We start from the raw sequence: 16,900 nt of genomic DNA on the forward strand, positions 1-16,900 counted from the left end.
TTTGTTTTCTCCTAGCAAATTTTTTCCTGTTTAAAACTGTCGTGAAGTAATATTAAGTCTACTTTTATACATAATATTGTTAAAAGTTCACGCACGAGATGATGTTAGGCAATTGATCTTCAACACATACTTAATCGAATGAGAAAAACTGAACTCAAAAGTTCAAGAGCAATAAGGATAAAGTCTAGAGAAAAAAAACCCAAGTGCCATTTTGCCAAGCGAAACCAGAATGCAATCAGTGTGCCTGTTTAAACCAAAAAGCAAAAAGAAGAAAGAAACGAGCAAGCTAGAAGCTAGAATACACCGATGTTGAGTTATATACTTATATATATTAGTGTGATAAGTAAAACGAATCTCCGCACACCGGTTTTACCCACCCGCAATCCTTTAACCCGCTATGAACAGCTGTAAACCAGGACAGTGTCGTCCCAAACATAAAGGAGATTGTTGTTCGTGAATCAGAGACCAAAGCTGGAATGATTTTATACTGTGTACCGTACGCAAATTATATTATTTTTATTTCTTTATTGTTTTTTTTTCCTTAATCATAAGACTTAGGCTAAAGGACGTGGGAGAGATTTCACACAAAAACAGTTAAAAAGCATTCAAGCATATTTACCATTTGTTTTTCTTCCTGTTCTTTAACATATGGTTAGCATACATACCTATTATGTAATAGTCACATAAGTACACCCTGTTTTGCCCTTGATATTTATTACGTACTACTATTTTTTCCCCCTCTAGAAGAGAGTCTTTTATCAGATGCTGTCTCTCACGCGTGAAGCACTACTTCATATACATTCAACAACCAAAACAAAAAATCATATTAGAGCAAAAACTCGATATCGAGCATCGTCCAGTCAAAATTGGGACCCCCGCCCCGGCGCCGAGCGGGGGCCGATTAGTCGAATACAAAGCCAAGCCTAGAGAATGATGCCCAGATGCTAGGGAACGAAGAGAAGGAAAAGAAAAAGATTATTGTATTTTTTACCGTAATTTACTTAAAGTTTACTCCAACTGGTTAGTGCCTAAGCTACTAGGGAAAGATTTACACAGCAACTTATGGAACCTGTGCTGGAAGCAAATTCGATTTGTGTAATTCTTTCTATTGAAAAAAAAAAAAACGTAAATGAAGCTTTTCTTTGGTTCATATTTTGTGCAAGATACATATAATGATTTATATCGGAATAAAAGTTATACTTTCTGCAGTATTCGATTGCATTTCTGAATTGCATAATATCCGGTCAGATGATGGCAGTCAAAGTAGGCCTGGAACGAAAAGTTTTTAGGATTGGGACTTTCGGAATAGTGTTAAAGTGCCTTTGGATTGGAGGAATTGCCGTAATCACTGATTGGTTTGACGAGGAATACCGGTTGAATTTAACCAGGAAGAACGTAGGCCCCGGTTCCATCATCCAAATGCCTACACAAGTGCTATCTCAGATCATCTTTTGTTCGACAACTCCGCCAATGACGGACCTTCCTAAAAAGAGTGAACAAGTGATGGGGAAATTGGATCGGGACCCAAGCTGTCTGTCACACAAGCCATCAGGATAAAGGAGGAGTGGTAATATTTGTCGCTCGACGTGCGGTTGCGGATGACTCCATGGCAAATTAGTAGTGTGTCCATCCGGAGCTGTACATCGAGTAGCTTTCGCGGCAAATCTTGTAAAAATCTCTTGCTCTCAATGTCGCAAGCAGTCTAGGAGCGTGCTACATTCTGAGCGAAATGCGGAAGACGACCCCAATCGTCGGTGCAATGCACCCTATCGGCAGACAACCATGTTTTTGCCGCCAACATCTCGCGTGTGCGAAAATGAGATAGCATGTCAGCACTGCGTTTCACTCAACTGCCAGCAGTCTGATTTGGGCCCGCTGTCAAATTTTGAGCCCCGGACATGCTGTCGCTGACGTTTACTGCAGGTCGATATAGAGATGTCGATGGGTTGGTGCAATGCGACCCGTGCCTAAGGATGAATGCTTTGAGGGGTCTAATAAAGTTTCCCAAGGTCGAACGGAGCCTGCATGGTACCAGAGCATCCTTTGCAGTAATTTGCTTCCTCTGTTCCAGGTTGGTGAAGGATTTCTAGTGGCTCGATGGAAAATGTCTAAAAAAACTACAAGGTATACAGCCCTAAGGGTTGTACGAAAGGGTGACGTAGGACTATATCAGATCAAAGACTAATGTAAACTGCATTTCTGGCATATGTATGTTTATAAGAATCTGTGAGTGCCATTGTTTAAGTGATTGTTTAAAAGAGAAGAGCGAAATATTCAGACTCAATTCTTCATTTAATGCAATGGTGGCTTTGAAAATACTTGGACGGGGGTTCATAAGTACAACGCTTGCAACCTTTGAGATATAGAGATTTCTTTTAAAAATCACTTGTGTGCATCATAAAGGTTGAAATGGCAATGAATGACCAATTTCTGTTTTATTTGTACGACAGTCCTTATCCTCCTACCACAGCAGAGGTGGTAGAATGGGGAAAGCGAAGAACACCACGAATAAGGAACAGAAGAGCTACGTCTACACACATAGTGGATTCGACGGTACCGGTGAAATTAATAAGCAATATCGAACACCCTGCGTCATGTGCGGACAAACAAGTCAGCGCTTGCGTAATTGCGAGAACTTCCGCAAGCTAAGTGTGCCACAACGGAAGAAAGCGGTGGATAAATGGGAACTATGCCAGATATGCCTCAATGCTCACGGAAAGACGAAGTGCAAGCTGCATATTCGCTGTACAGTGGGAGATTGCTCAGAGCGTCACAACAGCCTACTACATCCTCCCGAGGCTCAGTCGAACTGTAACATCCACAACGTTTTCAACAAGAATTCGATTCTGTTTAGGATGGTGCCGGTCTGGATATTCAACGGGGACGTTACGTAAGAGCGTTACGATAGTCGCGTTCCTAGATGAAGGATCGTCATATTCACTGGTCGACAGTTCGTTGGCTAGGAAGCTGCAATGCAACGGTACTACTCAGCCGCTACGTATCTCCTGGACCGCTGGGGTCTCTAAATTGGAAAAAGACTCACAGCGAACACACCGTGAAAGACCTAAAGTTGCCAGCACAGTCCATGAGTTTTGCTGACGTGGCCGGAACATATCGACATTTAGAAGGATTGCCTGTAGCCGAATATGCCCTGTCTCCACCGATGTTTCTGATTGGGCTCAAACACATCGAAATATTCGCCCCGTTGGAATCGCGCATCGGTCAACCAAGCGAACCGATTGCAGTCCGTTCAAAACTTGGTTGGTTGATCTATGGGCCACGAGGGTTAATCACTGGTGAAGGTTTTCTGGGACAACACTTGTGTGCCGGGTTGTCAAACGAAGAGTTGCACGATCTTAGTCGCAATCAAGTCGCAGTACGCTCTCGAAGAAAAAGGAATTTCGGCTGAGATGCTGCCAGAATCGGAGGTGGACAGAAGGGCACGAGAAATGCACGAGAAGGACAGTTCGTGTCGGCGATAGCTTCATGACCGGATTGCTTTTCAAAGTAGAAAACCCCACGTTTCCGGACAGTCTGCCGATGGCGTTGCGGCGCATGAAGAGTTTTGAGAAAAAGCTGTCAACGAACCCGCAATTGGAAGCGGCAGTAAAGCAACAAATTGAGCAGTACCTGGAGAAGCGACGAAGGAGTTAAATTCTGCTCATCCAGAAAAGTGTTGGTACTTGTCGCTGAATGTCGTCGTCAACCCAAAGAAAAATAAAGTTCGCCTTGTATGGGACGCGGCGGCGGAAGTAAACACTTAACTCCAAATTAATGAAAGAACCGGACTACTTAACGTGGTTACCGTCCGTAATAGTCAAATGCCGGGAACATCTCGTCGGGTTTGAAGGTGACATCCGCGAGATGTTTCAACAGCTTAAGATCCGGCCGGAGGACAGGCAGGCCCAAATGTTTGTGTACCAGAACGAAACGTGATGGACTGTGCGATATTCGTGCTAGCTGCTCTCCTAGCATGGCGTTGTACGTAAAGGACACGAATGCTCGAGATTTCGCCGAGCAGTTTCCCGAAGCATACGAAGCGATCGTCCACAAACACTACCTGGACGATTACTTTGATAGCACTGACACGGTTGAAAAGGCAGTCCAGAGAGCGAGTGAGGTAAGATTTGTGCATTCCAAAGGGGACTTCGAAATCAAGAGTTGGGTATCCAACTCCCCCATTTTCCTGGAGCGCATGGGTGAAACGGAAAATAAGGAGGCAATTCACATTGATTCGACCAACCCCGAACGAGTCTTGGGTATAGTTTGGGACACAAGAGACGACGTTTTCATGTTCACAACGAAAATGCGTGACTCGTACCGTATTTATACGACGAACAGGCGCCTACAAAGCGTGTAGTACTTAGCTGCGTCATGAGTCTTTTTGACCCTCTAAGACTACTGGCACCGTTCACCTTCTATGCAAAGACGCTGATCCAAATTCTGTGGCGAATGGGCTGTGAGTGGGATCAACTTATCGAAGGTGAAGCACTCGATAACTGGAAATTGTGGACGGGTCACTTAGCTGATGTTGAGGCGGTGCAGATTCCTCTGTACTACTTCGGCGATAGGTTAGCCCTCGACTACTCAAAGCTGCAACTGCACATTTTTGCAGACGCCAGCGAAAAGACATATGGATGTGTGGGCTATTTTTGCATCCTGGCTGGGGGTATCCCTCGGTTTGCGTTGGTACAGGCGAAATCAAAGGTCGCTCCGATCAAACAATTGTCGATCCCACGGATGGAACTGATGGCGGCCGTCTTGGGATGTCGTCTGGCAGACACAATCAAAGAGAATCACAGCTTGACAGTGACGCAAGTCTTCCATTGGACGGACTCTCGCACCGTGCAGTCGTGGATTGTCTCCGATCAACGGAAATACAAGCCGTTCGTGGCATTCCGGATCGGAGAGATCATCAGCCGGTCACAACCATCGGAGTGGCGATGGCTGCCAACCAAGTTAAATGTAGCAGACCAATTGACCAAGTCGAACAAAGGCCCACAGCTGGTTTCTTGATTCCGGGGTCCACAGTTCTTGTTTGGACCAGAGTCTGAGTGGCCGCAGCATCGATCCACGAAACCGAATGTAGAAGAAGAGATGCGAACGGCGTTCTTGTTACACGACATCGAAGCACAAGCTCAGTTAGTGGACGTATCCAGATTTTCCAAGTGGAACGTGCTCGTCAGAACGCTGGCATGTGTGAAGAGGTTTATCGACAATCTACGGGCAAAGAGGCTAGGAAAGGCTATCGAAACAGTTCCAGCATCAACGAACGTCAAAGCGTTGGTCATGACGAAGCTGCTGACGATCGTGAAACCATTGACCCGTGAGGAGTATCAAGTGGCAGAGAGTGCGCTGTTGAAGCTTGCTCAGATTGAAGCGTTCCTGGACGAGGTTAGAGTTTTGCTGAATAGTCGTGGCACAGACGGATCAACTGGAGTCAAACTCGAGAAGAGCAGTCCTCTCTACAAAGTGCCGCCGATGTTAGATGAGTTCGATGTGATAGGAATGGAAGGAAGATTGTCAACAGCTGAGTTTCTTCCGTTCGAACTGAGTTTCCCGATAGTGCTACCGAAGGGCCATCATACCACGCGGAAACTTCTAGAACATTACCATCGAAGGCTCGGCCACGCAGGACGAGAGACGGTCACTAACGAAGTGCGCCAGAGGTTCTATATACCACATCTTCAAGCCGAAGCCAGGAAGGTGATGGCTAGCTGTATGTGGTGCAAAACTAGAAAATGCAAACCGGAAGCACTAAGGATGGCACCGTTACCTGTTCAACGCGTAACTACCAATCGTCGTCCGTTCAGCTTTACTGGGGTGGACTTCTTCGGTCCTTTTGCAGGTTACCGTCGGTCGGCGTGTAGAGAAGCGATGGGTGGCATTATTTACCTGCCTTGTCACTAGAGCAATCCACCTAGAAGTAGCCCATAGTTTGTCAAGTCTGGCATGTTTGATGGCGATACGGCGTTTTGCGTGTCGAAGAGGAATGCCAACGGAGTTTTTCTCAGTCAATGGGACGAACTTCGTAGCGGCGAGTAAGGAAGTGATGAAGAACATCCCAAGTAGCACTTGTAACTAATCATAAAAATAAAAAAATACAAAAAGGTTGCACAGCAGTTACATTTAGGATACTTGTAACGAGTTAGGTAACATAAAATTAAAAATAGTTACTTTTTAGTTTTCTAGTGACAAAAATCTCAAAAAGTTACCAGGTAGTTACCAAATGACCAAATTGAAACCTTTTTTTCGAACTGTCAACAACTTGGTCGTCGCAAAACAGTCACCTTTCAGTTACGAGTTACCAAATAGTTATCAAGTGACACAAATGAAACCTTTTTCCAAACTGTCATCAACTTGCTGGTCGCAAAACAGTTAATTTTCCGTTACGAGCAGTTACGAAGTCAAAAAAAGTCGGCTAGTAACATTTTCGAAACAATTTGTTCACTGTTCCTTGTAAACACAACGGATTAAGGAAAAACTAGACCTGAAGAATATTGCTAATGGTAAAGATAAACAATTGGTACACGGGTTGGGAAATGCTCTTGTAAATGCGTTTATTTACTTAATTGATGGTACTTGGAATCTTCTCCGCCCAGACATTGGTATTAAGTAAACAAATGATGATTATTCTCAAACGTCAAAACGATCAAGTTACATCGAAACGAAACCGGCAATGAAAATAGGTTACAGTGTAACTTAGAAATGACGACATAAGAAATAAGTGACTACAACAGATTTAATATTGGTTACCGTATAACCGATACCGTAATCAGGTCGAAGGCTAAGGTTACGTACAACTAGAATGTAACTGAAATGTAACCTTCTATGATTAACACTGGTGGTAACTGTTTTATTCAAACTGAAACTATTCTTTGATATTAAATTAACACTTTCTTTTCACAACAATCACTAAAAAATACCTTTTCCCGATATCAACAATGTGAACAATGAACAATGGCTGCTTAAAATCATTTCATGCAATATGCCGAAAACGATACAAAACTTCAAGGACGATGGTGTAGTGGTTAGAACCAAAGGCAAAATGGCTATGAATTTTACTGTGATAGAAGTGATAGCGAAAACAACTTGATTTTTAATGGTTTCTAGGTGAATGCTCCACTAATTCATTATTGCTAAGAATAAATTTAAAAAATCAAAAAATTAAAATTTAAATTTTTATATTTGATTTACAAAACATCAATTTTTCAAAGAAGTAAGTAACGAAAAGCTATATTAAATAAGAGCGCGTGAATTTTTCAAAGCTAGAATCATGCATTTCACCATAAATTTGAAACTGCATTAAAATTTGTGTTGAAATAATAATTTATACACTCTTCTATATTCAACAGTTAAATTTACTGCTTGACGTTGACAGCCATAGATTGAAATAATAAACCTGCTACATTTTCGCTATGCAATAAAAGTTACAAGATAACTAATTTGCCACCAATTGAAAGTCAATTTACAGTTTATGTGTAACTTCAATAGTAACCATTTTGTAACTATACGTGTTACATATTGGTTATTGAGTAACTGTTAATGCAACCAGATTTAGTTACATAAGTTGCGCTATTTCGGTTACACAACTGTTATATTTTAGGTTACTGTAACCGAAGTTTTACATTTAAATTTGTCGCATATCAGCCGCTGCGACTCAATTGTGACAACGTGTGCTACTTGGGATCGGTATGAGCTGTAGCGAAGTATTCACGGATGCGAGAACGAGGTGGAACTTCAATCCACCAGCAGCCCCCCATGTGGGCGGGGCTTGGAAACGATTCAGCGAAGGAAAGCGTTATCAGCGATGGACGACGGACGCGATCAACTCAAGACCGTTGACATACATGCCGCAGGGGACGGATACAGAGGAAGCATTGTCACCCAATCACTTCCTTCGCGGCTACCCTCCAGGTGGCACAGAATCGTATGTTGTTTCAGCGAGCAAAGCGGAAGCATTGAGGGACAACTATAAGCGGTCCCAGTCGTTATCGGACAAGCTTTGGCAACGGTGGTTGTTGGAGTACTTACCGAATATCAACAAGCGAACCAAGCGGTACGACAATCAAAAACCGATCGAGCCTGGTGCCGTAGTTTATGTTGTAGACAACGAGAATAGAAAGACGTGGATTCGAGGAATCGTGGAGAAGGTTATCAAGGGCATCGACGGGCCCGTCAGGCAAGTGATAGTGCGGACAACCAAGGGTGTCTACAAACGCCCGGTAGCTAAGTTGGCGGTGCCTGAAGTTGGAGAGCGTAAGTCTGGTTCTAGTAGTGAACCAACACCAGAATTATGGAGCATGGCTGTTACGGCACCAGTGGCAACCCTACCGGAGGTGAGAAGCGCTCCTCAACAGTGAGCGAAACTGTCATCATTACGAACTGTCATCGTGACCATTTGTCATCGACGGAAGGAGAAAAACGAAGCATAAATGAAACTAAGTGGTAATTTTATCAACAATTTATCTCTTTTTTCAAGTTTTTTATAGTAAAATTTGTGATTAAAACAGGTAAATTTACTAAAACTAATTTGTAACTTGTAAATAAGTATGGGAAGCAGTTTCTAAGTAGGATTAGCAGGGTAGTTACCCTGGAGCCTAGGAGGCTTTAGGAACAAAAGAGTTTCGGATTAATTTAAACGGTGAGCTACTCATGTGAGTACACATAATTAGATAATCACTAATTAAAAGTTGACTAAATAAATAATTGCAGTTTTTAGCTGTACGATAAACATCGTAATTCGACCTGCATAAAAAATTTAGTTCCGGAAACGTCCGAACAGCTGCATTCCAGCGGAGAAAGCTTTGTTTTGGATGTTCTTATTATGTGCGTGTTAAAAACTGTTCGGCTTTAAAATTAAACAGCACAGAACTATTTATTCGAATTAAATAATTTCTACGCATGATTTGCCGAGGAAGATTTTCTCTACGGGAAAAACGCAATTCCCGGCCTATTTTTGTGTTTATATTCCGTGATCTCTTTTTAAAACTTTAGACTAACCTTTAATAAAAATTATAATTTGAACTCAACTTGTTTAACTTATCAAATAATATCAATTTTTACCGGCCTATAAACTTTACCTTTATGATTTCGGTTTTGCAATTTTTAAAAGATTTGATATGCTCATTATAAAATATGGGAACGCTTTTTGCTCGAATTTTTGGGATTTTCAAGTTTTGTTCTTCACCTTTCTTTATGTCCTTTATACGTGTGAAGAATGACAGTTACCTTAAAAAAAGAGAAGTAAAAAGGAGCCAAAACCAAATGGTAAACATTTTCCATTCATGCTTAGGTGCACGTTTTTTCGGTTTTTTCATAAAACAAGCATCCTCCGGTAGTTTTTTCGTTTATTTGATTTCACTTAGTAAGTATTGAGCGTATTAAGGTGCTTACTTCAATTGAGTTAAATTGTTTATTATTTTTGGCGTTATGTAGGATATATAAGTTTCATGTTTCCCAGTGATGGATAAATCGCCGTCAATATTCGACACGCCTCAATCGGTGTTACGGGAATCGGTTCAGCCGCAACATAAAGCATCAAAGCAACCAAGGAAAAAGAAAGTGTCGCCAGTCACCAAACAGCAAATGATACATCAACTATTGCAAGAACACAAACGTGAACTAGAACATGCAGAACCCGTTGCTAAGAAGGGAAAGAAAAAAGTGAGTACACCTTGTATTTACGTTCTATTTCATATATGCTACAATCTTAACCCTTTAAAGAATGCATCAGCTTCGCCTTCGAAAATCAACAAACCGGAAAAACAAAAATTTGGGCTCAAAATCAAACTGCAGGAGGCAAAGAAACACAAGCAGAAGCTTCGCAAAAGTTTGCAAAGTCTGAACAATTCACGAGCAGCCAGCCAGAATTCGGAGAGCATGCTTGATAATTCGTTTATCGTTTCACCACAGCACAACAATTCGAACTTTTCGACACCAGTGAAAAAGAACAAGAAAACGTCGAAAGCTCAGAACAAAAGTCGCATTATGCCACTTCCGTTCGAAGTTACTCCTTCGAAGGTCGTAAAAAAGGAGCCGGAAACGCCCGTTGTCCGGTATTTCCCCGCTAATAATACAGCCAACGATGACAGCGTAGACGTTGGTCGGCGCAAGTTCGGCTGGGTAATTCAGCCGACATCCGTGGACGATTTCATGGCTCAGTATTGGGAGAAAAAACCGTTGCTAGTACAACGCGCCAATCCTGCCTTCTACAGTACCTTGCTCTCCCGCGGTCAAATCGATGAAATGCTGCGCAAGCATAATATCGAGTATACGAAAAATATTGATGTCACATCCTACCGGGAGGGTGAACGTAAGACCCACAATCCAGACGGAAGAGTTCTGCCCCCGGATATGTGGTCCTTTTACGAGGAAGGTTGCAGTATTCGAATGCTCAATCCACAAACGTATTTGTCGGGAGTTTATGAAATGAACGTTGCCTTGCAGGAATTTTTCCACTGCATGACTGGGGCTAATTTTTATCTAACTCCACCCAACAGTCAAGGATTCGCTCCACATTACGACGATATAGAAGCCTTCGTTCTACAGGTTGAAGGCCGAAAGCACTGGAAGCTGTACAGTCCTCGAGAGGCGGACGAAGTGCTGCCCCGGACTTCGTCTCCTAATTTTAAGCAGGAAGAGATCGGAGCTCCGATTTTGGATGTTGTTTTAGAACCTGGAGATTTGCTCTATTTTCCACGGGGGATCATTCATCAAGCCTGCACTGTTCCGGGCAATCACTCGTTACATGTAACGATGAGTGTTTATCAGAAAAATAGTTGGGCTGATCTGCTGGAGCTATTTCTGCCTCATGCCCTCGCACAGGCTGCCGACAGTTCACTGAGTCTACGCCAGGGAATTCCACTCGATCTCCATCAACACTTTGGAATCGTCCATTCGGATAACCAAACGGCAACACGGAAAGAGCTGGTCAAGCGAATCAAAAGCCTTTTCGATACGGTCTTCAGTGAGGAAGCTATTGACATCGCAGTGGATCAAATGGCTAAACGTTTCCAGCACGATGCCTTGCCTCCGCTGGTGACGACCGACGAAATTCCCAAAACGGTTTACGGAGCAAATTATGAGCCGAACCCGGACGGGACGGTATCGGCTCGAGTAGCGTTCACCGATCGGACGACCGTCCGCCTCCTGCGTCGCAACGTCCTACGGTTGATAAGCGAAGAAAGCAAGCTACGTATTTACTATCACACCGACAATTCACGGGAGTATCACGAGTACGAGCCTAACTTCTTGGAGGTAGACCAGGATGCTGCCCTCGCAGTCGAACTGTTGGTTAAAATGTACCCGCAACCGGTGACCATCGGAGATTTGCCGGTTGAGGATAAAGTCGAATTTGCCAAAAGCCTGTGGGAGAAAGGACTGGTCGTTGTGGGTTAACGGCAGAGGTTCGAAAGTTTATCATTATATGTATTATAATAGATTGCGTTAGAAATTGTTTTGCTAAGAGTTTTACTATTGTCACTTTCGATTAATAGGAAATTAGATTTGGAACACGTTTTTGCGTTTCACTTGTCAATCAAAGGAGAAATTTTATCGAATGCGAATCTTAATGCACGCGGTGATCTAAAGTGCTATGCGTGATGCATGAATTTGTGCAGTTTTCTGATACTAGTTCAACACCCAAAACCCAACACAATACGTTTAAAAGGAAATGGCGACGAAACTCAAAGAGACAGGTATTTCACGTCAAAGAACGAATTGTGAAAAGATGAAAGCAACTTTAACACGGTTTTTACAAGAAATTTGATGAAAACGTCTTGAGAAATAGATATTTCAAAGCTTTTTGCTGTTAAAAAGTTTCTAAATTTTATGAAGTAGACAATTTAAGGACAATTTTCAGTACAAAATTTGCTCAGTTTTCGAAAGAAAGCAACGGAATTAAGTTGGCTAGCATACTTTTTGTATCAGAGCTAATTTAAGGCAAACAAAAACGAAAATTTAAAGTTGCACAGAGCTGCTTTTTATTTGTGTTGTCACTGAGACGGCTTGGACCATCGTTGGTCCGTCTTGCCGCAAAGAGCTACGTAACATCCAAACGGTCTCAAGCAAAAATTTTAAGAATCCTTCAAGAAGTCTCTTGAAGACTAAAAAACTAAATTTTTGCGTCCTGAAAAAAAATGTTTCAAAGTGCTTGCAATGACCTGAATAAAATATCAAGCCTAAAAATGTAACTCAAGAATACATGTCTTAGCTTGGTTTTTCTAACATTTAATGCCATTAACGGGTATGAAATGGAAAGAGTTACCTGGAAGGAGCGTCAAACATAGCTCTGGCTGTCTCAAGCTCCCACCTGGCGCCTCCACGCAGACCTAAGTCAAATGATGACAGTCGATGGCCTTACCCGGAAATGCTTCATGTACTTACTGAAGCAGCTAAGCTAGGAGGTGCAAACTAGAGCGCCTGTTCTCCAGGTGAGGGGCGGCTCACACAGCGTCTGTCTCGTAACGGGCGGCTGAATATGAAATGCTGTATCCCGCAAGCTATACCTAAGATGGCAGACCCATCAGCGGGATGTAGGTATCGCGACCCCGGTGAGGTAGTATACCGAAAACTTAATTACCACGAACAACGAACAAAGAAATTCAGGACGGAACAATCGGTATAGGACACGGCAAGGGACAAGGAAACGATTAAGGGTTAACGATTGGAAACTTGGTACCTGGAATGTCCGAACTCTCCATGAACCGGCACGGGCTGGCTTGCTTGCTCGAGAGCTGCATCAACTCGGAGTGGAGATCGCTGCTATTCAGGAAATTCGGTGGCCAAATTCCGGAGAAAGGGAGTTCCGTGCAGTAGACCCTGTTGCAGGCACTTCTTTCAAGTACCACATCTACTACAGTGGCGGTAAGAAAGCAGAACATGGAGTCGGTTTCGTAGTGTTGGGAAAACAAAAGCAACGAGATATCCGGTGGAGGCCCGTAGATGACCGTATATGCGTGTTGAGGATTAAGGGCAAATTCTTCAACAACAGCCTAATCAACTTATACGCACCGACAAATGATAAATCCGATGATGCTAAGGGCGAGTTTTACGACAGGCTTGAGAGGACCTATGGAGAGTGCCCATAACACGACGTGATAATCATCATCGGAGATGCAAACGCGCAGATCGGGAGGGAGGAATTCTTCCATCCAGTTATTGGAAGACATACCCTGCATCTGTCGACCAATGATAACGGTCTGAGGCTCGTAAATTTTACCACGGTCAGAGGGACGGCCATCTGTAGCACCTACTTTCCACGTTTGAATATTCGGAAACACACCTGGAGGCATCCAAATGGAGACTAGCTCTCAGATCAATCATGTCTTGATTGACGGTCGACACTTTTCGGATGTTATCGATGTACGGTCTTTTCGTGGACCAAATATCGACTCTGACCACTATCTCGTAGTGAGTAAGATTCGCGCAAGGCTGTCGAACACGGCGAAAGCTCGCACTGATAGGACGCTGCGTTTCAACATCCTGCGGTTAACGGCAGACGGCGTAGCAGTGGAGTACGCCAGGAAGCTTGACCAACGAATCGCAGAACAACGGGTAGAAGAAGATATAAATGGGCTGTGGAGGAACATCCATGGTGCCATCGAAACAGCTGCGAGAGAGGTGGTAGGCACGACGCGTGGAAAACAGCGTAACAGCTGGTTTGATGCCGAATGCCAGAGAGTGACAGATGAAAAGAACCAGGCCAGGAGTCGCATACTCAATGCGGCAACGCGTCAAAACAGAGAGATACAGAGAGACTAGAGCTGCGGAAAATCGTCTAAAGAAACGCGAGTACGAGGAGCACGTGCTCGCTGGCTCAGAGGAGCGATACGCCAGCAACGACACACGGAGTTTCTATAAAACGGTGAGATGCAGGAATTTTGCCATGCCTGTGATGTGCAATGATAGTGCTGGCAACCTGCTTACCGACAAAACGGCCATAGCAGCCAGGTGGAAGGAGCACTTTCAGACACTATTGAATGTAGAAGTAAATGCGGAGATCAGCAGGGACAGGATAGAAATCGTAAGCGATGGTCGAGCTGTGGAGCCACCAACACAGGAGGAGGTTAAGAAGGCAATCAGTGAGCTGAAAACGGTAAGGCTGCTGGGAAGGACGGTATCCCGGCTGAACTTCTAAAAGCGGGGAGCGAGCGGCTGTACGAAGCAATCCACCGGATCATTGTCAGGATCTGGGAGGAAGAACAAATGCCGGAGGAGTGATTGGATGGCCCCATTTGCCCAATTTTCAAAAAGGGACATCGACTGGAGTGTAAAAACTATCGAGGAATTGCATTGCTCAATTCTGCCTACAAGGTGCTTTCCCGTATCCTGTTCTGCAGACTGAGACCGTTAGCTGAGTCCTTCGTCGGCGAGTACCAAGCTGGTTTTCGTGAGGGTCGCTCCACGACGGATCAGATGTTTACTCTGCGTCAGTTGCGAGACAAGTTCCGGGAGTACAACTTGCAGACACACCATCTGTTTGTGGACTTTAAAGCGTCGTAAGATTCAGTTAAACGAAATGAGCTATGGCAGATAATGCTAGAACATGGTTTTCCGACATGCTTCTTGGTTTTGCGGATGACGTCGATATCATCGGAATTAGGGCTGTCGGTATTGGGTGCTTTTGGTGAAAACCGGTATTTCGGTATTGGCGTAGAAAATACCGGTAGTACCGGTAAAATACCGGTATTGGCAGATTATTCGGAATCAATAGAAATATCGATGTTTTTCAGTAAATGTAACTATTTTCAAACTTTAGTTTCACTATTGTTCCTTAGCAAAGTAGAATTTAAGCAGATATAATACGCTCAGTGATTTATTTCCCTTGCTAGATTTTATTGCCAGCGCTTCCAACGATTGAAAACACTTCTGCTTTCATCGAAGTCTGACAAACGTTTCTAAGCGCTTCAGGAACTTTTCTTTCATTTCTTCAAATTTATAGTAGCAAACCCGTTTTTAACTATTTTTAAATGTCCCGGTATTGTCGCTTCCAGCATATTAAATACCCCGGTCTCCTATTGTCTCTTCACGAATTTTACTGCATCCCCAGAGCAGAACCCGTGCATAGCGTCATCCTCTTCATCATCGTTTACAGATATCTCCTCTTCTCTATTATCAATCCCACTATTCGCAGAGCCTGGAAATTTTATCTGCCTGTTTGATCAATGTATCACTCGAAATACTTGAAAAATATTACAAAGTCTTTCCTGGCAGATCCTTTAATGGCAAGAATGCCTAAAAAGCGGAAATATTCTCGTATTCTGACTAGGGCTCGGCATCCTCGAAACAAATAAATGAAGCTGACTTTCTCTTACCTTCGCTGTATACATGAAGCGATTTGTTTCATTTGATGAACTGAACGTTTTAAGCAAGCTTCAACTGAAGTTAGTGAATATTTCAAATTACTACGATTGACAGTCAGGCACGATTTGTCGATGTTGAGTAGGTTAATTATAATATGCGCTAAATTGTGGTTTTCTAATGAATATTCGATAGACATTTGATTTAACAAATGAAACTTTAAGATCGGTTGACATGATGAAGTGAAAACCGTTTCATTGAGGCCGATTGAAGCCAGTTTTAAAACGAAGCGGCGTTGCTTCAGTTGAAACTAAAGCTTCATTAATTCATTGTTGAGTAGTGATTTACTTATAAATGACGTTGCTGCGCCCTGATCTTGTTTCCTAAATTCGTTATTTGAGAACTTCGAATAATTTGATGGCTTTTAAATATCAAGTTGTTTAAAAATAAATTGAACTACTGTGCCTTAAACGGGTTCAAAAGCTATAATTATTTGACCCACAATTTCACCTTCTTCATTGTTAGTAGTCGCAGAATCTCGCCAGCATTATCACCAAGTTGTTTTTCTATGAGTTTTACAATCTTCCATCAAACTTAGTTCTTTTTCTAATAAGGAGTTTGAAAAAACTAAGATATTAGAAAATACCGGTTTTTTGCTTTGCCAAAACCGGTATTTCGGTATCCAAAAATTGGTCGGTATTACCGGTTTCGGTACTACCGGTTAGACAGCCCTAATCGGAATCAACCGTAGAGCAGTGGAAGAGGCCTTCAGGCCCTTTAAAAGGGAAGCTGCGAGATTGGGACTTACCATTAATACCGCCAAAACGAAGTACATGGTTGCTGGTAGGGAACGTGGGAGCCCAAGTGGTGTTGGTGCCGAGGTGGAGTTAGATGGGGAACGATATGAAGTAGTGGAGGAATTTATATACCTTGGTACACTCGTGACATGTAACAACGATGTAAGCCGCGAAGTGAAACGACGAGTTGCTGCCGCGAATCGGGCTTTCTACGGATTACGTAGCCAGCTGAAGTCCCGTAATTTGCAAATTCGCACAAAACTGGCGCTCTACAGAACACTAATCCTCCCGGTGGCCCTTTACGGACACGAATCAGGGACGCTAAAGAAAGCTGATCGGCGAGTGCTTGGGGTTTTTGAGCGTGAAATTCTGCGATCTGTACTTGGTGGCAAAATGGAGTCGCAGACGCATGAATCATGAGCTGTACCAAGTACACTCAACCCCCGCTAATATGAAAAACACCTCGTTCAGATTGGGCGAGTTCATTTTTAATCTGAACATTTGGTAACTATTCATTTTCACATACGCGCAAGACGCGCACCCTATGAACTTGTTGTTTTTTTTCCTTTCTCGCTTTGGCGCAGACCATTTGGTCCATGACAACTTGTTGTTTTGATTTGACGAATATAAACGTTTTGAAAACATTTCAAACATGCGCGAATTCTAACGTCCGGTTTGTAGAAGAGGTAATTGACTCGGCAGTTTGAGTGCTGGAGAGAGGTAAGTTCCAAAGAGGAAACGCATTAAGATTTTTTGCTTTTTTTCAATTTACTCGGTAAACTTTAACGTCAATTGTGTAT

The 16,900-nt window shown here is 43.1% G+C and overlaps 1 protein-coding gene across 1 annotated transcript; it reads left to right on the forward strand.

Moving 5' to 3' along the window:
• The first annotated feature begins 9,296 nt into the window (after nucleotides 1-9,296).
• LOC128743067 (bifunctional lysine-specific demethylase and histidyl-hydroxylase NO66) lies at nucleotides 9,297-11,464 on the forward strand. The gene is made up of 3 exons (XM_053839585.1): nucleotides 9,297-9,367; nucleotides 9,439-9,666; nucleotides 9,727-11,464. Exons 2-3 carry the CDS (start codon nucleotides 9,466-9,468, stop codon nucleotides 11,398-11,400), a joined length of 1,875 nt encoding a protein of 624 aa, XP_053695560.1. The 5' UTR covers nucleotides 9,297-9,367; nucleotides 9,439-9,465; the 3' UTR covers nucleotides 11,401-11,464.
• The last annotated feature ends 5,436 nt before the right edge of the window (nucleotides 11,465-16,900 follow it).

This window comes from Sabethes cyaneus, chromosome 3 (genome assembly GCF_943734655.1).
Source record: "Sabethes cyaneus chromosome 3, idSabCyanKW18_F2, whole genome shotgun sequence".
Lineage (NCBI taxonomy): Eukaryota > Metazoa > Arthropoda > Insecta > Diptera > Culicidae > Sabethes > Sabethes cyaneus.